Source organism: Podarcis cretensis (assembly GCF_951804945.1).
Source record: "Podarcis cretensis genome assembly, chromosome: 6".
In the NCBI taxonomy this organism is placed as follows: Eukaryota; Metazoa; Chordata; class Lepidosauria; order Squamata; family Lacertidae; genus Podarcis; species Podarcis cretensis.
The window spans coordinates 92,456,205-92,480,974 of NC_137175.1; the positions used below are offsets into that span (position 1 = coordinate 92,456,205).

At 46.4% G+C, this 24,770-nt stretch overlaps 1 protein-coding gene across 1 annotated transcript in view; it reads right to left on the bottom strand.

Annotated features, from left to right (window-relative positions):
• The window catches only part of RXRG (retinoid X receptor gamma), an 89,541-nt gene extending 76,816 nt beyond the window's left edge, over positions 1-12,725 (bottom strand). Inside the window, exon 1 of the mRNA XM_079981557.1 lies at positions 12,600-12,725. Within this exon, the coding sequence (XP_079837683.1) occupies positions 12,600-12,666 (67 nt within the window). The 5' untranslated portion in view covers positions 12,667-12,725. The remainder of the gene's footprint in view (positions 1-12,599) is intronic.
• Between the last annotated feature and the right edge of the window lie 12,045 nt (positions 12,726-24,770).

The following is a 24,770-nucleotide window of genomic DNA, read 5'->3' on the forward strand; positions in this document are numbered from 1 at the left end:
GATTTTTAAAGGAGGGAGGGGTCCAAATTGGGGCACGGTGGTGGCAGCGCCCACACTTTTCTCAGTGGTCACCAGTTAGCAGTTGCCATTCCACACCCACACCCCAAAGGTCCTCCTCTATGGGATGTTTGTGTTGTGCATCTGGGCAAAAGAATGGCAGCTGTCTAGATCAGGGGTCGGCAGCCTAAGGTCCGCGGGCCGGATCAGGCCCAATTGCCTTCAGGATCTGGCCCGCGGACTGTCTGTGGATTGGCGTGGGGATTCTGTTCATTTGAGCTGCGCCATTTCCCCTACTGCGCCATTCCATTTCCCCTCCTCTCCCTCAAACACACCATGGCGACGTCTCCTCCCTCCCTCCTCCTGGCTTCTCCCTGCCCTGCCTAAAGGAGGAAGGGGGCTGGGCTGAGCTGGCTGAGCGCCATTTTAAGCAGCCCCTCTCCAGAGCCAGCCCTTTTGCGCTGCTCAATTTCCCTCCACTGCTGCCACTACCCTGCAGGCCAGATAGCAGAGCGGATGAGCTTGCTCTATCTACCCAAGAAAAGAAGCAGTTTTGGTGGTGGTGGTGGTGGCAGCCCCAGGGAAGGTAAGCTGGGGCTGGGGTGTGGGGAGGAAGACTACTTGCCCCCCCTTGCCTCTTCTTCCAGCTCCCCCCTGGTGCCCCTTCTCCAACCCACCACAAGGTCTGAGGGTCAGTGGACCAGCCCGTGGCTAAAAAAATTTGTCGACCCCTGGTCTAGAGGGACATTGTCACAAAATGCAGGTAGCAATGTGAAATGAAAGGATAGGTAGTCTGGTAGTTTTCACCATTTATCCCAAATTTATCTGAAATAATAATAATAATAATAATAATAGTACCATTTATACCCTGCCTATCTGGCCAGGTCTCCCCAGCCACCCTGCAGGGTCCACATTGCATCTAAAAACATTTTAAAATTCAAGCAATAATAACTTCCCAATACAGGGCTGCCTTCAGATGTCTTCTAAAAGTTGTGTAATCCTTTATTTCCTTGACATCTGAAAGCTCTTTCAGACTGGTGTGCCCCCTTTCCATTCTTTCGGCTCATGCACTGAGGAAAAACAACAAAAAAAAAAATTCCTTCCAGTAGCACCTTAAAGACCAACTAAGTTAGTTCTTGGTATGAGCTTTCGTGTGCATGCACACTTCTTCAGATAAGGTATCTGAAGAAGTGTGCATGCACACGAAAGCTCATACCAAGAACTAACTTAGTTGGTCTTTAAGGTGCTACTGGAAGGAATTTTTTTTTTGTTGTTTTGACTATGGCAGACCAACACGGCTACCTATCTGTAACTGGCACTGAGGAAAGTTAGTGGCCATCTTGGTTTTCTCTGACTCCTTCGTGCCAGGCTTGTCGTTCCCTTCACCCACTCACTGTTTTGCTCTCCAGCCCCGTGTGAGGGGCGCTTGTTCCGAAAATGATCCGAGCTATTCCAGAGACAGCCCTGCACATGGACATAGCCCTAGCCTGTGACAGAACAAGGCATTTCCCATCCTCATAGAGGGCCACTATAATGCTGAGATATATCCTCGGGCAGAAAACACATTCAGAGCCCAAGCAGGGAAAGTTGAGTCAATTAGATGTTTTCTGTGCCACAGGGCTGCCAACAATCCCATCTTTTGTGCTAGCAGAAGAATCGGAGCCTATGTGCTTCGCTAACTCTTTCTTGTTGGAGCGGAAAGGTCATGAACAGGCATGTAATGGAAAAGCGTGTGGCAAACTTTCCCTGGGAAGGGGGGCGGGTGGAAGAAGAGGAGAAAATAGCCAACTGGGGGGGGGGGGGAGGCCTCCACTTCCTGGCTTTCGGAGGGGGTCATGGGTTGGGTGAACCTCTTCCAGGCATGGGCATGGGAAATATCACAACCCAGGCGTAAAAGGCAGGGTCCTTTGGCCAGATATGTATCAAGGCCAGAGCAAGGTTTTGGACAATGTTCAACCATGGAGCTGCCATAAACTGTTCTAAACAGCAGTACAGAGAGACAGGGGAAATGTGTCCCTGTTCGTTCTCCTTGACCTCTCAGTGGCTTTTGATACCATCAACCATGGTATTGATGTAAAATTTGGGGTTTGGCTTTCGCTGCCCAACTCTCCATGGGGCTCTGAGTCCCCTAAGTCCATGATCGGTCAGAGAAGAATGGATAGAGGCAGGATCCGGTGGAAAGCAAGGCAGATCTTCCTATTCCGGTTGCAACAGAGTTCCCTCCCCTCCTTGCAAGGAGGGAGAGACCCCAAACAAAAGTGTGCAGGAACCTCTAAAGACTTTGGACATTGCCCAACCCCCTTAGCCAAAGACCACAGGGGTCCACAGCAGAAATCCTGTTTGCCAGGATACCTCATAATGGCTACTGATTGCAATACCTGGGCAGCCTGGCCATTCTTTGGTGATGGTTCATACTTTAGTTCCTGAATCCAGGTCACAGGCTCACCTTATTCCTACACAAAGATGCCCTTATGACAGAATTTGTAAGCAAAAGGACAATGGGAAGGCTTTCCCCATTTGCCTCTCTTATTTGAGGAATATTTGAGGTCATTGGGAGAGTCAAAATGGCTTCAGGTTTGCTCTTCCATACTATTTCAGACACACAGTTTATGTATTTAGATATGTGTGCATTTATGAATATTTATTCTATATCTGAGAACTTAAAATTCTCCTAACAGTATCCTTCAGAAAATGAAGTCCAAGTTGGGTGTGGGTGGCACCACTTTGCACTGGTTCCAGTCCTGCTTGGAGGGAAGTGTCAAGACAGTGAGGCTTGGGGAGAGCAGACAACCTCTCATCCATTCAACCACTAACAGCACCTCAGTTTTAACTGGATTGAGCTTCAGTTTGTTGGCTCTCATCCAGTCCATTACGCAAGCAAGACAACAGTGCAGCTCATCCACTGCCTCACCTGAAGGTGTAAAGGAGAAGTAGAGCTGCGTGTCGTCAGCATTCTGCTGACAACGTACTCCAAGCCTCCAGAAAACCCCACTCAGTGCTTTCATGTAGATGTTAAACAGCCTAGGGCAGAGCTTCCTGAAACTGTGTGTTGTGACATGTTAGTGTGTTGGCTGCAGTGCGTAAGTGTGTTGTGCAAACGCTCCCTGCACTTCCTGGAAAGCAATCAGTTTAACCTCCGGTTTGCTAGTAAAACTGAATTAATGCGTCGTGAAATGATGCATGTCTAAAAACGTGTGTCGCCAACAAGGAAAGTTTGGAAAGCTCTGGCATAGGAGATAACATTAGACAGTGAAGGCTCCACGGGGTTGAATAGCACTCTCCAAGCATCACCCTCTGAGAACATCCCCCCAGGTGATTTCATGTAGATGTTAAACAGCATAAAGGTAAAGGGACCCCTGACCATTAGGTCCAGTCGTGACGACTCTGGGGTTGCGGCGCTCATCTTGCTTTATTGGCTGAGGGAGCCGGCATACAGCTTCCGGGTCATGTGGCCAGCATGACTAAGCCGCTTCTGGCGAACCAGAGCAGCAGAGTGGTACCTATTTATCTACTTGCACTTTGACGTGCTTTCGAACTGCTAGGTTGGCAGGAGCAGGGACCGAGCAACGGGAGCTCACCCCATCATGGGGATTCGAACTGCTGACCTTCTGATCGGCAAGTCCTAGGCTCTGTGGTTTAACCCACAGCACCACCAGTGTCCCTGTTAAACAGCGCAGGGGATAGAATTGAACCCACATTGAAAGCTCCACAGGGCTGAAAAACACTCCCTCTGGGAACTCCCTCATCCAGGTAGGACCAGAATCACTGCAAAGCAGTGCCACCCACACCCAACTTGGACAGATGCTCCAGAAGGATACCATGGTTAATGGTCTCAAAAGCCACTGAGAAGTTGAGGAGAATTAGCTGGGACCCATTTCCCCTGTCTTTCTCCCAACAGGGGTCATCATACAGGGTAACCAAAGCAGTTTCCTTACCAAAACCAGGCCTAAACCACAATTGAAATAGATAAAAAATCAGGTTCCTCCTAGAGCACCTGGAACTGGTCCATTACCACCCACTCAAGTAAAGGGAAAGGTACCCCTGACCATTAGGTCCAGTCACAGACGACTCTGGAGTTGCAGCACTCATCTCGCTCTATAGGCCGAGGGAGCCGACGTACAGCTTCCGGGTCATGTGGCCAGCATGACTAAGCCGCTTCTGGCAAACCAGAGCAGCGCACGGAAACGCCATTTACCTTCCCGCCGGAGCAGTACCTACTTATCTACTTGCACTTGATGTGCTTCCAAACAGCTAGGTGGGCAGGAGCAGGGACCGAGCAACGGGAGCTCACCCCATCACGGGGATTTGAACCGCCAACCTTCTGATTGGCAGGCCCTAGGCTCTGTGGTTTAGACCACAGCGCCACCCGCATCCTAAAAGGCAAATGCATAAACCTGAAGTTGGCCAACATCGTATTGGAACTTTGGTGCTCTTCCATTTAATAGGATTTGGGGGAGTTATTTTCTGCATTGTTTGCAGATTTGATCATAATATGTGCACTAGTGGCTCAGTTCAGATGTCACACCAAGGTCGTTCAGCATGGTATTTGGACTGACAAACCATGGTTTCCAATTTACAGGCAAACTAGAATCAGGAACCCTCTTTGAAATAGCTTTGCAAACTATGGCTTGAGAACTGTGGTTAGCTTAAAAACTGGAAGTGGGTGCTTCTGATACCCTGCTCTAGTATACCCAAGAGGAGAGGAACTGGGAAGGATTTAAGCCCAAGTCCGCTCACCCCTTTTGGTGCCATGGCATTGTAGGATGGCAAAGGCTTCACTGGGGCCCTACTGAGGGAACTGGAACTGCGGTGCCCTTCCTGATAGGCGGTGGTGGCTTAAGCCCCCTCCATCTATCAGGAGCTGGATCCGGGCCTGCACCCAGCTTTGGCTAATGGGGATGCAAGCTGGGGACTTGACCTATGCCAGGAGGTGGCGCCGACAGAGCAGGTAGGCTACCCTCGGATCCACCCCTTGCCCATTTAAGCAGCCCACACCTGGGGCACTACCTGTTTGTTCCTTCGCTGGGTTTTTCCCCTTGCCCACCCACCCTTGGTTTAAGCTGATAGTCAATGACTTTGCTCTGGCTACGGTGGTCACCATTCTTTAAGGGATCCAGGTAGGAATTGGGCTAATTGGCACTGTGACCCGGTGGTTTTGCCTGCCTCATAGCAATCGTCACAACTGATTGGGCATTCAGGCAATCCTTTGTTTTGGATGGAGGGGAGATTGTAGTCTCCGCCTGCCCTTCCAAACTCTGGGATATCCCATTAAAGGGACCCGGGGAGAGTGGCCATGTCCGTGTGCCCTGGGGGGCACCGGGCCAAAGGCACTTCCCCAGACGGTGGTCCCTGAGGGGGTCACCCTATTATTTGATGTAAGTCTACGGCCATACTACCCTGAGCATGCCCAATCTCGTCTAATCTCAGAAGCTAAGCTGGGTCAGGCCTGGTTAGTACATGGATGCAAGACCGCCTGGGAATACCGGGTGCTGTAGGTTTTGGGACGCAGGTGGCGCTGTGGGTTAAACCACAGAGCCTAGGACTTGCCAATCAGAAGGTCGGCAGTTCGAATCCCCATGACGGGGTGAGCTCCTGTTGCTCGGTCCCTGCTTCTGCCAACCTAGCAGTTTGAAAGCACGTCAAAGTGCAAGTAGATAAATAGGTACCGCTCTGGCGGGAAGGTAAATGGCCTTTCTGTGCACTGCTCTGGTTCGCCAGAAGCGGCTTAGTCATGCTGGCCACATGGCCCGGAAGCTGTATGCCAGCTCCCTTGGCCAAAAAAGTGAGATGAGCGCCACAACCCTAGAGTTGGTCACGACTGGACCTAATGGTCAGGGGTCCCTTTACCTTTACCTTTAAGTCTTAGGAACCCCCATCTGGATTGACCACACATCACTTCCGGCGGGTGGGCCAGAACTATTCCGATTGCCCCATGCCGAAGCCAAACCTCTTTCATCTGTATTCAATAAAGTTGTGGCCTGTTTTGACCCCCAAACCAGCCTCATTGGTCTCTTATTTGCATGGGTTGGGGTAAGGGAACCCGGTGCCTGCAGCTCATTCACCTCCCGGAGAACCATTGTTTGCCGCTATATCTGAACAGGGCCAGTGATTCCAGATAATTTTTATACTCTTCTCCTAATAGAAAATAATGCAGAGATATTTCTGTTGAGTGCCCATTCTTCCAGTTTCTGCAGGGAGCAATAAGTAAGGAAAGGTCAATTGCTGCAATCAATATGCAAGTGGCTGTGAGTTGGACCGTGACTGAATGAAGACACACAGGTAAGGAAGTGCCCAGCATTAGAGACGTCTGCGGAGATGGTTATTGGCAGAAATGACACTGCCATCATATCACCCTCTGTTACGCAAAGGAAAGGAAGCTGGCCTCTCTTGCTGCAGAAGCAGCACTCAGTCATCCTGCCTGGGCTCCAAGAACAACTCAGAATGTCACCGAGAAAGGTCACCAAAGAAAGACAGCGAAACCTCATGTGAACTCTGGTGTCTCTTATGCAGGCTCCAGTTGGATTTGCTACAGGTGCTTTCAGCAAGGCACAAATCTAAGAGACTCCTGTTTTAGACAAACTCAGCCAACATTCATAAAATGCTAGCTGAAGTATGATGACCTTCCACAGCAGGAAACAAGGCAGAGCAAAGACTTTGAACCAACTTAGAGCGCTCATCCACATTTGCCTTCCCTCTGCATTTCTAGGCAGGTTCATGTCCGAGCGAGCTTCTTTCTTTCTTTCTTTCTTTCTTTCTTTCTTTCTTTCTTTCGTTCCTTCTTTCCTTCTTTCGCCTTGGCACTTTTCTTGCCCCAAACCCCCTCTATAGCACTGAATTGGACCAAACAGCAATCCACAAGCGTGGGGAGGATTGCATAAACCTGCCTGACCAGAGATGATAGTGGGACAACAACAACAACAACAACAACAACAGAGTTGTACCCACCGAAGCCACAATCGCTGTACTGTGCCGCACAGCTTCGAACACTACGGTCTGATTTCAGCCAGTGTGTCCACAGCTCACCAGCTTCTGTGCATGCGCCCTTCGCTGTGGCCTCATGGATGGGTTTAACAATTTGCTGAACTACATTGCCCAGCTAAACTAACAAGAGCAACAAAAGGAGGAGGAACAAATGCAGCAGTATACTGTAATTAGAAGTGAAGGAAGAGATGAATGGATAATCGGGAAGAAGAGAAGTGGCAGAACAGAGCTAAATCAGCCATGCACCCGGTTCAGAAAGAAAGCTAAATGCCAAGCACAGCAGAAAACAAGTACTAAGAAAGAGCTGGACTTAAGAGCTATTTCAATCTGCATTTGGACCTTTGCACCCACTCATCCCCTTAGTTGCTTCCTAAGCAAAGATTTATTAACTACTGTTTCTTTTGTGGACAGTTTTCCTGGATGATAAAATCATGGATGGTGGCAGGAGAGTTAATCTAGATTCAGAAATAGCTTCATTTATTTAACAGTTTGTTACTGGAAGGAATTTACACAATTGTCTCTGTGTTAATTAATTTTTGCATGGCAGTCGTATTGATTTATCTGGCCACTTGAATCTGGATTTAACTCTTTTGCTGCTGCTGGAGATGCACCGTTTACAGAGAGAACATCAAGCTGCAGGCAAAATAGCCGTCTTGAAATTTTTTGATTAAAATATAGTTGTATAATTAGGTAGATAATAATATTTTCTTTTTATCATTTACCCTTTCACGATCCCTGTGTGGCTGCTATTAGAGTCATAGTAATTGGGGGATACATGAGATCATTAATCATTATCTCTGGAATGGTTTGAAGCCAACATTTCCGGGGATTGATGGATTGAAATGTCTGCCATCTTAGCCCCTTCCTTCCTTCCTTCCTTCCTTCCTTCCAAGTTGAACTTGCCAGCATCTTTCCCCATGGTGTCAGTTGGGTCTTTCATAGGAGAACATTCAACAATGGAGGGGCCACTACTGAAAAGACCCTTTCTCTCATGATTTGTACCCCACTTGGCAGGGGCACTTAGAGAAGATTGTCAGATGACAGTCTCAAGGGTCAGGGAGGTACAGGAGAGAAAATGTGTTCGATCAGATACATCAGAGGGCCCAAGTTGTAAAGGGCATTAAAGGTCAGAACCAGCACTTTGAACTGGGCACAGAAATGGACTGGGAGCCAGCTAAGATAACAAACAGCTGAAAAGCTGATAGAAGATGTTCCATGCCACCGAGGTTGTATGAGTCTTGAGCGAAAAAGATCAATGAGCAAATCCAAACTACGAACCTGGTCCTCTATGACAACCTCCTCCAGAACATGCCTTGCCTGAGCAGATGGATCCCCTCTGTTCTGTGTCCCTCATACACAGCCTAATTCCAGTGATCCAGTTACAAAGCCTTCATTCAGCATCTCTGCAGTCTCCTTTCCTCCTTTAGCACACCTGTAAAGAACCTCAAATGCTCCATTTCCTCCGGAGCACATCTGATCTATGTTCCTTCCAGTGGCGTAGCGTGGGTTGTCAGCACCCAGGGCAAGGCAAGTAATTTGCGCCCCCTAAACCGTGGATTTGCGCCCCCTAACCCTAAACCCCAGATATTGCGCCCGGTGCGGCCGGCCCCCCTGCACCCCCCACGCTACGCCACTGGTTCCTTCTCATCTCTTGGTTAAGCCACTTAGTTTGGTTTTGTCCCTGCAGTGTTTTTAAACATGACTGGGCTCTCGGACAATAAACAAGGCATATCTGTCAGTCTCAACAGGGTATATCCAATTCCACTCCAAATACAGCAGTAAAAAAAAACAAAAAAAAACAACCCCACAGAAACACAAATAAATATATACCAATTAAACCAGGGGTCAGCAAATTTGTTCAGCAGGGGGCCAGTCCACTGTCCCTCAGACCTTATGGGGGGGGCAGACTATATTTTGAAAAGAAAAAAATGAATGAATTCCTATACCCCACAAATAACCCAAAGATCCATTTTAAATAAAAGCACACATTCTACTCATGTAAAAACACCACGCAGACCCCACAAATAACCCAGAGATGCCTTTTGAATAAAAGGACACATTCTACTCATGTAAAAACACGCTGATTCCCGGACCGTCCACGGGCTGGATTTAGAAGGCAATTGGGCCGGATCCGGCCCCCGGGCATTAGTTTGCCTACCCATGAGTTAAACCAATCTTTAGACCTGCAGATGGCGAAGTGAGCACAACTTAAAATTATGGAGAAAGGTTATCTGATAAAAGTCAGTCTTGAAAAGACACGGTTTTATTGACAAAGGGGGATTTGTGCTGCAGATCTAAATGTCAGGTTAACTCTCTGTTGTTCGTTTGGGCTATGTAGTGTTTTTTAGGCTTTGCCCAAACAGCAGCTTAAAGAACAACAACGTGCTCCATGAACACAGGGTGAGAATCTGGTCGTGACAGGACAACATTACGGGCTGGGATGGTCTCACACTTAGCAACTGTGTGGACCAGCATATAAAAATGTTCAAGCTGAGCACTCTATGACTGCTTTTTCATCTACACAGATGATCCCCAGTGCTTTGGAGCTCAGCCACACTGGAGCATACTTTGATTCCATTATGTTAGCATTCCCATTTAAATTGCATTTGTCTACATGCCATTACCCTCAAACAGCACCAGTCTTCATGCTTTCCCCCTGTAAATTTGGGTTGAAGCTCACTTTGCCACCTTGGACCCATCAGTATGGGTCTTAGACTACTGCAATGCGCTCTACGTGGGGCTACCTTTGAAGGTGACCTGGAAACTACAACTAATCCAGAATGCGGCAGCTGGACTGGTGACTGAGAGCAGCTGCCAAGACCACATAACATCATTCTTGAAAGACCTACATTGGCTCCCAGTACATTTCTGAGCACAATTCAAAGTGTTGGTGCTGACCTTGAAAGCCCTAAACGGCCTCGGCCCAGTATACCTGAAGAAGCATCTCCACCCCCATCGTTCTGCCCGGACACTGAGGTCCAGCTCTGAGGGCCTTCTGGCAGTTCCCTCACTGCAAGAAGCAAAGTTACAGGGAACCAGGCAGAGGGCCTTCTCGGTAGTGGCGCCCTCCTTGTGGAATGCCCTCCCATCAGGTGTCAAAGAAATAAACAACTATCTGACTTTTAGAAGACATCTGAAGGCAGACCTGTTTAGGGAAGCTTTTAATATTTGAAGAATTACTGTATTTCTTCAAATAATAAATAGGGACGCAGGTGGCGCTGTGGGTTAAAGCCTCAGCGCCTAGGGCTTGCCGATCGAAAGGTCGGCGGTTCGAATCCCTGCGGCGGGGTGCGCTCCCGCTGCTCGGTCCCAGCGCCTGCCAACCTAGCAGTTCGAAAGCACCTTTGGGTGCAAGTAGATAAATAGGGACCGCTTACCAGCGGGAAGGTAAACGGCGTTTCTGTGTGCGGCTCTGGCTCTGGCTCTGGCCAGAGCAGCGATGTCACGCTGGCCACGTGACCCGGAAGTGTCTCCGGACAGCGCTGGCCCCTGGCCTCTTAAGTGAGATGGGCGCACAACCCCAGAGTCTGTCAAGACTGGCCCGTACGGGCAGGGGTACCTTTACCTTTACCTTTAATCTTTTGCTGGAAACTGTCCAGTGTGGCTGGGGAAACCCAGCCAGATGGGCAGGGTATAAATAAATAAATAATTATTATACATCTCCCTAACCTACCTCATCCAGGTGGTTAGGAGGATAACATGGGGGAAAAGAGACTCATGGGTGCTGCCTTGGGCTCCTTCGAAAAAGGTGGACTGGATACTAACATAATACTGATAATAAGGAACAAAAACAGAAGTCTCGCTCCAGCATGATTTTGAATGGGGGGTGGGCAGGCTTGGAATCTTGAATTTCCCTGGTTAAATGAGCAGAGAACTGCTGGTCCATATAACCTACCGTATTTTTCTAGATGTTTCCCTGATGACGATCCCACAATAATGTAGCAATTCACCTTAAATCTGCAAAGGGTTTGATTTTGAGATCCAGCAAAATTAAAGTACTGTATTTTTCCGTGTATAAGACTAGGTCCCCCCCCCCTAAAAATAATGTCAAAAATTAGGGTGCATCTTATACACGGATAGTGTCTTTCCCCCATTTTCTTAAATCTGAGTCTCCCAAATTAATTCCGTCCTATAGACGGAAAAATACAGTATTTCAGTTTTGGAAAAAGTTGACACTTTTCCGTTTATGTTTTGAGAGGTACTTTTTTGAAAGCCTAATTTTCCATTCTCGTTGACGACTTACCCTAAAGAAAAATTTGTACACATCAGATGGCCAAACTTGGAACTTTTATATCCTATTTCCTACCTGCTATTACTAAATCCAACAAACAGCTGGTACAAAATCAAATGAGAATTAGAATTTTTTGCAGACAAATTCAAACTGGGAAGATTTGGTTGAAATTTTCCCCATGACAATGTTGCATAAGTGGTGGGAATGTAAGAAAATCAGAAACTTTGGGGATAGTATCTATGAAGAATTTTTTTAAAAAAAGTTTAAACAAACATTTGTTTAAAAGCCAGAAGCATTTCTCTAGCACCAGATATCCCAAGCGATAAAAGAAGGATATTTTTATATGCCACAACAGTGGCAAGAATACTTATAGGAATGTATTAGACAAAATGTAAAGAAATATACAATAATAGTAGTACATTCAATTGTAAAAAAGGAATATACAATGGGATAGACAGGAAGTCCAAAGTGTTGGTACAGATATGACTTTGGAATAGATTTTTTTGTCCTTGTTTTTTTTTCTTTTCTTGTTATCTTTAGGTGTATAAACTTTATATATAAATTTTGTATTCATGTTGAAAATTATATGATAATAAGCATTGCGATGCAATATGATAATCTTTACCAATGTAACATAAGAACGTAAATAAATAATAAAATAAAATAAAATAAAATAAAATAAAATAAAATAATAAAATAAAATAAAATAAAATAAAATAAAATAAAATAAAATAAAATACTTATTGCCAGAAAATGGAAGGGAGAGGAGATTCCAACAAAGGAAGAGTTGCAGATAAAATTATTTGAATACATTGAGCTTGCTAAAATGACAGAATTAATTAGGAATTGAACAAACCAAAAGTTCAGTAAGGAATGGGAGTGTTATAAAATCTACTTAAAAAAACATTGTTCGCAAGTAAAACCTGTATTATGCTTTGACTGATTTTTGAAAAATACAAAACAGTTACTATAATTAAATCATATAGTACCAAGAAATAAGAAACATATAAGAAGCCAGTTAATTTCAGAAAAGTATGACTCACATTGAGGTGGACGGAAGTCATCTCAAAATAATAGAATGTTAATGATCGATAAGTTAGAATATCAATTATTGGTAACTGGCGGAGTAAAAAATATTTAGTTAATATGTGTTTTATGTTTTTGCTTATCTTTATTTGTGGTTCGAATATTGGGCTGTTTTTTTTTCTCGTGGGTGTATGTAAGAAGCAAAATTCAATAAAAAGAAAGAGAAAGAAATTCCCCCATGAATTAATTCTGACTGCTTTTTCCCTGATTCACCTTGCAAACACATCTCTCTGCCAAAAACTTCAGCACAAAGGGGAAGTAATCATAACCTTTCATAAACTCAAAGACTGTTAGAAGAACTTACAGAAACAAGGAAACCGATCAACTCTCGTGGAGTGGCTCATCCAGGTATATTGCTGCTGTGTCTCCATCTTCAATCTACTCCTTCTTTAGAGTTGTGTTGGACCAGAACAACTCTGACAGACAACGCTGACGGAAGGGCAAAGAGTATGATGGCATGTTTACACATCCCAGCAGTCTCATCCAAGTTACAAATTTATCTTTCAGACCTTGACCTGCCTGGAATAGTTTGTGGATATACCTGCGTTGGGGTCTTTCTTTCTCTCTCCCTCTCTCGACGCTAACACAAGAAAGACAGCGTCTGACAAACGCAGTGTCTCCTATGCAAGGTATATTATTATTTTGGCAAACAGTTAATTAGAATCTCTGGACTCACCTAGGTAAAGGTAAAGGGACCCCTGACCATTAGGTCCAGTTGCAGACGACTCTGGGGTTGCAGCGCTCATCTTGCTTTACTGGCCAAGGGAGCTGGCGTACAGCTTCCGGGTCATGTGGCCAACATGACTAAGCCGCTTCTGGCGAACCAGAGCAGCGCATGGAAACGCCATTAACCTTCCCGCCAGAGTGGTACCTATTTATCTTCTTGCACTGGTGTGCTTTCAAACTGCTAGGTTGGCAGGAGTAGGGACTGAGCAACGGGAGCTCACCCTGTCGTGGGGATTCGAACCGCCGACCTTCTGATCTGCAAGCCCTAGGCTCTGTGGTTTAACCCACAGCGCCACCCACATCCCATGACTCACCTATACAGCTGCAAATGTAACGTTTTAAGTGCATCATACAAATGTGACACTAGATGGCGCTGGTCAGCTACTGGTAAATTCCGTATATACTTTTTAAACGGTTTTTTTAAAAAAACAACAAAAAACACACATGTGGAGATTCAGCCTCTATGATATCCCTTAAAATTATGTTTCATTTCCTGGGTTGGGTTTAAAAAATAAATAAAATTATTGTTATAGTTACTTTTTCTTTATTTATTTTTACTATTTTAAGTTAAAATACTAAAACAGATTAAAGATACTTCAAGTTTCCAAGCACCTGAGTAGGCTTGTCTAAATAATAATGTTTTTAGCAGGCACCAAAAGAGTACAGTGCTTGATCTCAATCAGCAGTGACTTCCACACTAAACAAGAGGGGACTGAGAGGAGGGGAGACTGAGATCAGTAGTATGGGGGGGGGGTAGCGCAGGAAACGGCAATTCCCTTTCACCCCAAGTTGTAAGACGGGGCAGGCCGCCGCTGTTTCTACCTCTGAAATAAATAGGCACTGGATTTTTCAGACAGCCACTAGATTCTTCAGAGAGCCAATAAAATGATCTTTGGAAAAACCAAGTCTAATATAATATCAGCAACCTCAGATATGCAGACGACACAACCTTGATGGCAGAAAGTGAGGAGGAATTAAAGAACCTTTTATTGAGGGTGAAAGAGGAGAGCGCAAAATATGGTCTGAAGCTCAACATCAAAAAAACGAAGATCATGGCCACTGGTCCCATCACCTCCTGGCAAATAGAAGGGGAAGAAAGGGAGGCGGTGAGAGATTTTACTTTCTGGGGCTCCATGATCACTGCAGATGGTGTCAGCAGTCACAAAATTAAAAGACGCCTCCTGCTTGGGAGAAAAGCAATGACAAACCTAGACAGCATCTTAAAAAACAGAGACATCACCTTGCCAACAAAGGTCTGTATAGTAAAAGCTATGGTTTTCCCAGTAGTGATGTATGGAAGTGAGAGCTGGACCATAAAGAAGGCTGATCGCCGAAGAATTGATGCTTTTGAATTATGGTGCTGGAGGAGACTCTTGAGAGTCCCATGGACTGCAAGAAGATCAAACCTATCCATTCTGAAGGAAATCAGCCCTGAGTGCTCACTGGAAGGGCAGATCCTGAAGCTGAGGCTCCAATACTTTGGCCACCTCATGAGAAGAGAAGAATCCCTGGAAAAGACCCTGATGTTGGGAAAGATGGAGGGCACAAGGAGAAGGGGACGACAGAGGACAAGATGGTTGGACAGTGTTCTCGAAGCTACAAACATAAGTTTGACCAAACTGCGGGAGGCAGTGGAAGACAGGAGTGCCTGGCGTGCTCTGGTCCAGGGGGGTCACAAAGGGTTGGACATGGCTAAACAACTAAACAAGAACAAAATCTCTTGTGCAAATGCCGTTGGAGAAGCTATGGCTGCTGATGTCCAAACTCCACTGTTCGTTTCATTTCCTTATGTAACAAAACAAAAACAAACCCGACACCACCTTGTTCTGGAGGAGACGGCAACACTGGTTGGAGCTTATATATTAGTCTGTGAATGAATGAGCTATATACATGGAGTATCCTTTGGAGAGCAGAAACCTGCCTGGTTCAGAACTTTATTATGAAACCAGAGAGACCCCCAGCAATAATAGCAAGCTCCCTCCATTCTTAGTAATCATCATTTCCTAGCCAAGCCCGCGGTGGTTTTGCTTCGCCCTTGCAGTCTCTCTCTAATAGTTTCTCTTCTACGGAGCGGCAATTGGAGCTGCACTGTTAAAAGCATTCATATGTCAAGTAGCTCTGGTTTCAGAGGAAAAAACCCCCCCGATGTTTTCATCTGAGATGGGAGAGTTTGAAAGCAGCACATTCCAAAAGGTCAATTCGGCAGGATGAAGGGTGGAGGAGCAGGGAGGAAATGGGTTGCTATGGGAACCAAAGGACTTGAACATCCAGTAACTTCTCACCAAAACGCGAATCCCGCTCTGGGAAAACGCAGCAAAGAGCTGGTGGAAATGGGGGCAGTGGTTTTGTTTCTCAGAAGAGACCACTGCTATTCCACCCATTGTTTGGAAATACTATAGGATGACTAGGCCCCTCTGGAGATGGTGGCTGTGCATTTAAATGCTCCAATGGGAACCAACCAAGGCTGCAGGAACAAGACGCTCTTCCCGCAGGTAATGTGGCCAGCAAGATGCATGAATCTTTTAACAAGTGGAATCTGTAGCACGGCTAACCTTGGGCAATTTGTTTTCTATATATATCTCCAGCTGACCGATTCTTCAGGCTTCTCTCTTTCCTTGTTGTAAGAACAGAAGAAGGATCTTGCTGGAAAAGGCTAAAGATCCATCTGGCCCAGGACCCTATTCCCTGCGACTGTGGCAAACCAGTTTTCTTTTTTTATTCCTCTTCCTTTTTCATTCCCTGGCAATGGATTTGCTTTTTCACTGCTGTGGCACGCAGGGTTAACGTTTCCCTGAAGCTACTGTTATAGGAATTCTAAGGTCTCAAATGTAGAATCAATCTTGATAATTACACCAGGTAAGATAATTGCACACAAGATAATTGCACACATATGTAAGTATATAAACCACATGTCTGAAATACAGTCATACCTCGGGTTACAGACGCTTCATTGCGTTTTTTTGGGTTACAGACACGCCAAAACCCAGAAGTACCGGAACGGGTTACTTCCGGGTTTCAGCAGTCACGCATGCGCAGAAGTGCCAAATTGCAACCCACGCATGCGCAGATGCAGCGCTGCGAGTTGCAAACGCTGCGGGTTGTGAACGTGCCTCCTGCACAGATCACGTTCTCAACCCGAGCGTCCACTGTAGTACGCTCTCCTAAAGACTCTCAATATTTCCTCTGCCTCCTTAATTTCCCTTGCCTGACAACACGTAGTCAGGGGAAGTTCCTGAAGGGATTCCTCTCCTATATCTTTGAACTTCCTTGGTATTGTCATTGTTTGCTCAGATACTCTGCACTGAGGGATGTCTGACAGGCATCCCAATTGTCTTATCAAAAGCTAGTGTTCTGTGTAAACTGTGTGTGGATCTTTGTGAAACTTGCTAAATCCTCAGAAATATCACACCTCGGCCTGCCTGAGCCACAGCAACCCCACCTTATATGTGATGTAATTTATGACTGTTTGTAGAAGGGATGTCCTCCTCCACGCCAAAATGCAAACCCTTAAAAGTGATGTTTCTTCTTGGTTCTGGGTCTCTCTTGCCTCCTTGCAAGGAGGGGAGGGAACTCTGTTGCAACAGAAAAATAAAGATCAGCCTTGCTTTCACTGCATCCTGCCTCCATCCATTCATCTCTGACCAGTCATGGACTCAGTCCCTTGGGGAGTTGGGCAGCAAAAGACAACCACCCCTATTTTTCTAGATCACTACCCACAATGATCTCAAGATCCTTCCCATTGCATTACCACCAGTTCAGACTCTTGTGTGTGTACACTTATTTATCCAGATTGGAAAGGCACCCCAGCTTTCTTTTTCACCTTCCTGATGAATTTTGCATAATTTACGAACTTGGCCATCTCAGCCAATGTGTATTGAAGGCACATTGTAAAGGGGCACACTAGGAAAAAGCCAAAGGTTCTGAGGTTCCCTTTTAATATACTGTTAACTCCCAATCCAAGGGCCCTCAGGTGGAGGCAGCGCACCAGTTTCTAGTACCCAGACTTCCTAATCCCAGCTCGTGTCCCACGAGGGAAAAGAACAGGCAGCTCCCCATTTGCGTGTTCAGACCCAGAAACCTCCCCCCTAAATAAATCCACACTTGACTCAAATTTTGGTTTTTGGCAGAATTTAGGCCACAACTTTATTGATTACAGAAAGTGACTGGTTGCATAGGCTCTGGTTCGACTAGCTCCCTGCCATGCAGGTGGCGCTGACCCAGGGTTCCAGCATAGGTCAGCTAAGGGTGAACACCTGGATAAGCGGAAAGCCGGGAACAGGCTAACTCCGCCACCCAAATGTCCCCCTCGACTCAGGCACAGGCACAACCCCCTCTCAGGGGTTGACCAAACCATCGAGTCCCTGGATTCCTTTAACGAAATACTCTTCACATAGGGAAGGCGAGAGCATTCTCCCATCCCTATCACCTGAACCAGAACCTATCCGCAACCTTACAAGTTGTGACGATTTGCTACACGGCAGGCAAACCCAAATGGCAACAGCCAATCAACCAAGTGGGGAAAATTCCTTCTGTGCCCCTGTACCAATGACAGATGACACATGATGGCATAGCAAGGTCAAGCGCAAAGCCCTAAAAGTAGGGAGAGGTGGGCGGGTGTTCCAAATGCACGCGCCGAAAGAGGAAGCTCTGGGTCACGTGCATGGGCATAAATAGGTCCCTCAAACCATCTGGACTGTGTCCCGTTGGCCAGATTGCACGCAGCTACGAGGGACCTACCAATCAGGTGTTATGGCTTACCAATTGTACCCACCCACAACACTTGGTGTCGGTTTTCCAGGTCTCACCCGATTTACCCAGCAAGAAAGGCAGTGACAATTAGTAGTGTAGATATACAGTGGTACCTTGGGGTACAGACGCTTCAGATTACAGACGCTTCAGGTTACAGACTCTGCTAACCCAGAAATAATACCTCAGGTTAAGAACTTTGCTTCGGGACGAGAACAGCAATCGTGTGGCAGTGGCACGGCAGCAGCGGGAGGCCCCATTAGCTAAAGTGGTACCTCAGGTTAACAACAGTTTCAGGTTAAGAACGGACCTCCAGAACGAATTAAGTTCTTAACCCGAAGTACCACTGTAGATGCAATGGGAATTCCCACTGTAGGGACATCAAGAAGGAGAAAGGCAAATCTCTTACTAGGTCACGATAACCAAAATACATTCTGGGCTATGTGAGAAAGCATTGCAGAAATCTCATCTTCTGCTTGCAGGTGACTGGCTGTGTGAAAGGGCAAACATGCCTCCCAGTTAATGTCACTCACAGCTTGCAGAGGTCACAGCATCAAGCAGTGCATGCTCACCTCTCAAGCACGCCGTGCGACACCTGTCAAAGAGCACTAGCTCTTCTCTACACCATGCCAAAAGAATATGGGGAGGGTGGGAAACTGGGCCTGGCTCACACGTTCAGCTGGGGCAGAAGAAGGGGAGGATAGCATGGTAAAATGGGGCAAACCTCTGCTCTTCACCATCCAGCTCACCTCAGGTATGAACAGAATTCCTAGCATGAGCTGGCACCAGTACCAGATACCCTTGGGGGGCGCAGCAAGGCCCACCCCACATGTTTTCCTGGCGCACCATTCCAAGCAACACAAGGCAACTGGATATGGCCACCCTTTAAATTTCCCACAATCACCTTAACTAGCATCACTCTGGGATATTGTGGACTATCCAAAAGAAGGCTACACACAGCCCCCACTTAGAGCACATAAAAGGGGTCAAGGTTAAGGAACCCTGGACGATTAAGTCCAGTCAAAGACAACTATGCAGCGCTCTTCTCACTTTCAGGTAGAGGGAGCCAGTGTTTGTCTACAGATAGCTTTCTGGGTCATGTGGTCAGCAGGACTAAACCACTTCTGGTACAACGGGACACCGTGACGGAAACCAGAGCGCACGGAAACGCTGTTTACCTTCCCGCTGCAGCAGTAGCTATTTATCTACTTGTGCTGGCGTGCTTTTGAACTGCTAGGTTGGCAGGAGCTGGGACACAGCAATGGGAGCTCACTCCATTGCTGGGATTCGAACCGCCAACCTTCTGATCAGCAAGCCCAAGGGGCTCAGCGGTTTCGACCACAGCGCCACCCGCATCTCCACTTACAGCACTACCACTGCAACCAAGTAAGCCCACTGGTATAGAGGAAGAGTCTCACCAGAGGGCATGTTGGTCATTAAACCTGGTATGACTCTGGGAGCTGATCACATCAAGGCCTGGTTGGAATGATCTCTCTGCCTCCAAATAAGGGATGAGGAAATTGCATAAGCCGGGCCTCCATGTGATGACAGAACCACAAAGAGAACATGGTTCGTGGGAGGGGTGTGTTTGTGCATCCCCCTCATTCCCAGGAAGAAGAGGAGCCAATCACTGAAGCACTCCATGCTTGGCCCTGATTTTTAGGAACATTGGAGAGTGCCCCCCAAAATATTGGGGAGCGGGGCAAAAGAGTTGGGTCCCCAGCAATTGGTGCCCCTGATAACAAGTCTATAAAAATAAAAACACAATGGATATCTCTTATTTTGCAGTGGGGCGAGCTGCATTTCCAGTGAACCTTAGTTTGTAAAGCTCTAATAACAATAACAATAACACTTTTATTATTTATCCTCCCCCCCCCCCAAATCTGGCTAGGTTTCCCGAGCCACTCTGGGCGGCTTACAACACGTAAAAAACTGTCAGACATTAAAAGTTTCCCGATACAGGGTTGCCTTCAGATGTCTTCTAAAAGTCAGGTAGTTGTTTATTTCCTTGACATCTGATGGAAGGGCATTCCACAGGGCGGGTGCCACTACCGAGAAGGCCTTCTGCAAAAAAATATACAAAATCTATACAAAAATATATATTCCTATTTGTTGTATCATCCCCAGCCATTTATTGGGCAGAGACAGAGAGAGAGAGAGAGAGAGAGAGAGAGAGAATGGTTCTGTTCTCCATTACTGATCTAAACCATGGGTAGGCAAACTAAGGGCCAGATCCGGCCCAATTGCCTTCTAAATCCAGCCCACGGACGGTCTGGGAATCAGCATGTTTTTACATGAGTAGAATGTGTGCTTTTATTTAAAATGCACCTCTGAGTTATTTGTGGGGCATTGGAATTTGTTCATTTCCCCCCCTCCAAAATATAGTCTGCCCCCCCAGAAGGTCTGAGGGACAGTGGACCAGCCCCCTGCTGAAAAAGTTTGCTGACCCCTGATCCAAACAATAAAGTCATGCCAAATAGAAATAAATTTGTCCTTACTTTTTTGACCTCTAGAGGCTCTCAGTTTATATGTCGGTTTTTCTAGTCGGGCTGATTTCCATACCTTGCAGAAGAGGGAATGAAGAGGGAATTTCAGCAGGTATAACTTGCAGAAAGCTGTGCCAACGGAAAGTCCCTCTTCTAGAGAACTGTTAAAAAGCTGCCTGAGCCCAGTCCTCTTTTGCATTATACACCACCCTGGTATCTACACAGAGGAAAGGTCGGCTGTAACTATTTGCAGGAAATAACCACTTAGGATAAGACGTTTGTGAAATTATTACATGATCAGAAAACTTGGCACCTGCGCATGCAAGGTTTGTTAAAATGGCACGGCCGATCTCATAAACAGAGACATGTCAGTGAGGTCATTTTTCTCAGCATAAAGCTTCTGTCTTGCTCTTTTCCTCTTCTCCGCCAGATGTTTCTACAGCTGTGGAGACATAAAAGTAGCAGCACTGGCAACAAAGCTGATGGGTAGCTCATGTAGGGTTGCCACCTTTTAATCTGGCAAGCTATAGACAGTCTAGACATTCATAGCTTCAGTGGATTATTACACCACCATACAATCTTGGGTGGTTTTAATTATCTTAACTATTAAATACAGAGCTGGAAAATGGACTAGTAAAGCATATAACGGCAAGATTCTCCTCGCCTAGCCAAACATTTTATAATATACAGCAAAACCTCAGTTTTCAGAGTGTGGGGGGCAAATGAAATTGCAACCATGATTTGTGCTGCTGCAAAACAATTTACCTTTTGCTTTGAACGATGTTTGGTATCGCTCTTTGCTGTCTCCAGAAGTCTCTCTTCGCATCCTTTTGATGCACCGAAAGTTTGGATTCTGCCTTCAAACGCAAAAATGGACGGACTCCCATGCATCCTGTTATCTCCTCCGTATTGTCCACGGAGCTTTCGGTATTCGAATAATTCGTAAAATTGATGAAGAGACAGGAACTGTAAGCTCTGGAGGGACTTTAGTCTTGAGAACAGATTCAGTGGGGATTTTTCATCGGGCATGTAGGGCTAATCTACAGGGCACCTCAGGGAACCGGGGGGGATTAACATGTTCCATCTGATCATCCTCTGGGGGCTCCATCCTGCCTGAGGGTGGGGTGGTGGGGAATGGCCATTTATTGCTTACTCTTTAGTTGATAATCACTAAGTCATAAGCATTACCTACTTAGATCTCTGACCCAGAGGTCAGTCCTTGTTATGGTGCTCCCATTAGACATGCTGTGACCATCCTTGCCCCTGCCCTGGCTCCCTGTCTGCCTCCCTATTTTAAGCAGAAAGCCCCATCAGGATGGAATAGCACACCAATAATACCTTGAGGTTTCACAGTGTTTACAAAGCGGTTTATTTTGTGGACCTTTAAGGAGGTGTAGAGGCAGACAATCATTTTGTTTAGAGCCAGGTGTTATTTTCCATGCCTGCGTTTAATCGTGTTCTTGGGACAAGCTGATTAAGATGAGATCTCCCCCTGTCCCCATCTGTATTAGAATTATTTCAAGGAATTTTTGTTTTTTAAAAGCTGTTTTTATTGTTCTGTCTCAGGCATAGGCAAACTCGGCCCTCCAGATGTTTTGGGACTACAACTCCCATCATCCCTAGCTAACAGGACCAGTGGTCAGGGATGATGGGAAATGTAGTCCCAAAACATCTGGAGAGCCGAGTTTGCCTATGCCTTTTCTATCTCTTCTTGTTTGTCACTTTGGGCTCCTTTGGAAGGAAAGGCAAGATATAACATTAAAAGACAACAATACAAACAACAAACCTCGATATAAAATTAAATAAATAAAATCTGCAACTTATTACTGTGGTACCTCTGGATGCGAACGGGATCCATTCCAGAGCCCTGTTCACATCCTGAAGAGAACGCAAATCGCGTCTGCGTGTGCGCGGGTCGCGATTTGCCGCTTCTGCGCATGTGCGTGATGTCATTTTGAGCATCTGCACATGTGCCAGCGGCGAAACCAGGAAGTAACGTGTTCCGTTACTTCCGGGTCACCTCTGAGTGCAACCTGAAAACGCTCCACCTGAAGCAACTTTAACGCGAGCTATGACTGTACAAAGGATTTTTGGAGTCCTCTGGCTTTGTATAGGCAGGAATTCAAGGAGTGCTAAGTATCAGCTAAGCAGGTCCAGCCCAAGACATTTGGGCACCTGAGGCAAACCACAAAAGGCCACCTCTGGGTGAGTGATGATCTACAGCAGGAACAGGTTGGGCAATACAGATCTGCATTGTAATCTGCTGCTCCGTAGATCCTGCCACCTGAGGCAGTTGCCTCACCTTGCCTCATGGGTGGGCCGGCCCTTCAGCTAAGTAACTTTCTAGCGCAGAACCTTCTTGCCCTAGGCCCACAGTCCCCTTCACTGTTTTAATTGGAGATGTTTCACAAAGGCAGGGTATTCCTCCCCGTCTGAAGCACTAATTCTGCAGGGGGGAGCTTGTTTTTGCTGCCACCGCCACCGCTGTTTTAAAAACAACAACCAGGCATTTCAATTTGTGGCATGATAGCTTTAGGTAAAGGTAAAGGGACCCCTGACCATTAGGTCCAGTCATGGCTGACTCTGGGGTTGCGGCGCTCATCTCGCTTTATTGGCTGAGGGAGCCGGCGTACAGCTTCCGGGTCATGTGACCAGCATGACTAAGCCACTTCTGGCGAACCAGAGCAGCGCACGGAAACGCCGTTTACCTTCCCGCAGCAGTGGTACCTATTTATCTACTTGCACTTTGATGTGCTTTCGAAATGCTAGGTTGGCAGGAGCAGGGATCGAGCAACGGGAGCTCACCCTGTCACAGGGATTCGAACCACCCACCTTCTGATCTGCAAGTCCTAGGCTCTGTGGTTTAACCCACAGCGCCACCCGCATCCCCACCTTTACCTTAGCTTCCATTTAAACAATATGGGGCTTTCCGTTCAGCGGGTGGTATCCTATCAAAGAAGGCTCCCAATGGTTCAAAGTGCATTTTTTTCCAAGACCTTTACCAATATTGCCATGCTTAAGTTATTTTTTTGGGGGGGAAACTTGCTTCTGCCTCAGGAGTGGCGAATCCCTACTTTGGGAGCCTGACCCAACCACCCAGACATTCCCCCACGCCCCCGTCCTACTCCCTGTTAAGACCCTGCCAATTTTGGCAATGCTCTGATATGAACTTCCCTCCCTGGCCTTCAGGTCAGTCATTTGATGATCAGAGACGACAATGATACCCCTTCATACCTGAAGTGTGTGGATCAACTGAGGAAGGGGCTGCTGGGCTGTGTGTGACTCTTGTGCACAGTCAAGAGCGAAGGTGGAATTTTTCAGCTGCAATCAGAAGAGTTGAGAACAAAGAGAGAGATCTCTCCAGAGTAACTTCGAGTCAACAAAGCCAAAAGGCACAAAGGGATCAGGAATAACTAACGTGGACATAATATTTGATAAAGAGTTAAAGGAACAATTGATGGAAATTAATACCTCACACAGGAAGAAAGGAGAACTTCACTTGCGAATTTACAAATTACTATACGAATTGAAGTTAATTAATGTAGCTGTGGGACGCAGGTGGCGCTGTGGGTTAAAGCCTCAGCGCCTAGGACTTGCCGATCGAAAGGTCGGCGGTTCGAATCCCTGCGGCGGGGTGCGCTCCCGCTGCTCGGTCCCAGCGCCTGCCAACCTAGCAGTTCGAAAGCACCTCCGGGTGCAAGTAGATAAATAGGGACCGCTTACCAGCGGGAAGGTAAACGGCGTTTCCGTGTGCGGCTCTGGCTTGCCAGAGCAGCTTCGTCACGCTGGCCACGTGACCCGGAAGTGTCTCCGGACAGCGCTGGCCCCTGGCCTCTTAAGTGAGATGGGCGCACAACCCCAGAGTCTGTCAAGACTGGCCCGTACGGGCAGGGGTACCTTTACCTTTACCTTTTAATGTAGCTGTGGTATAAGGGTTTTTATCAAGAATGGATTGTATTTGATTTGAGCAATAGTCTGGAGGCAGAATTAAAGGGAATAAGACCTTGAAGTACAGCATGTGGGAAGCCACACAAAATTTATAGTTGGCTATGTAACTGATTTGTATTTGAACTGTTGTTGCTATTTGGTGTTGATATAATATGGCACATATTGGATTTTTGGAATTGAAAATTAATAAAAATTATTTAAACCCCCCCCCCAAAGTGAAGGCAGCTCTTGAGCCAAAAAAAGGGAAGGAATTCACTCCTAGGATTGTGAGCATGGTGAAGCGCAGGTGTAAGATTGCTTGAGAAAACTATAGCTTATTTAAGGAGGCTGTATGTTAATGCTTCTGAACATAAAAGATTTTTATTCTTATTCAGCATCTATGTTCTGTTCTATTTCAATTGCTTAGTTGTTGTTGTTTTGGTTGTGTGTGTTATTTCAATCCTTGTAAACCTGCATGGAACTATAGTGGCATAGACATATTTTAAAATAATTTCCGGAGGCTAACAATTCATAAACGCTAAAATGTATGCAGAAGCAATTTCTATAACGAATCTGCTTCTTTCAAGACC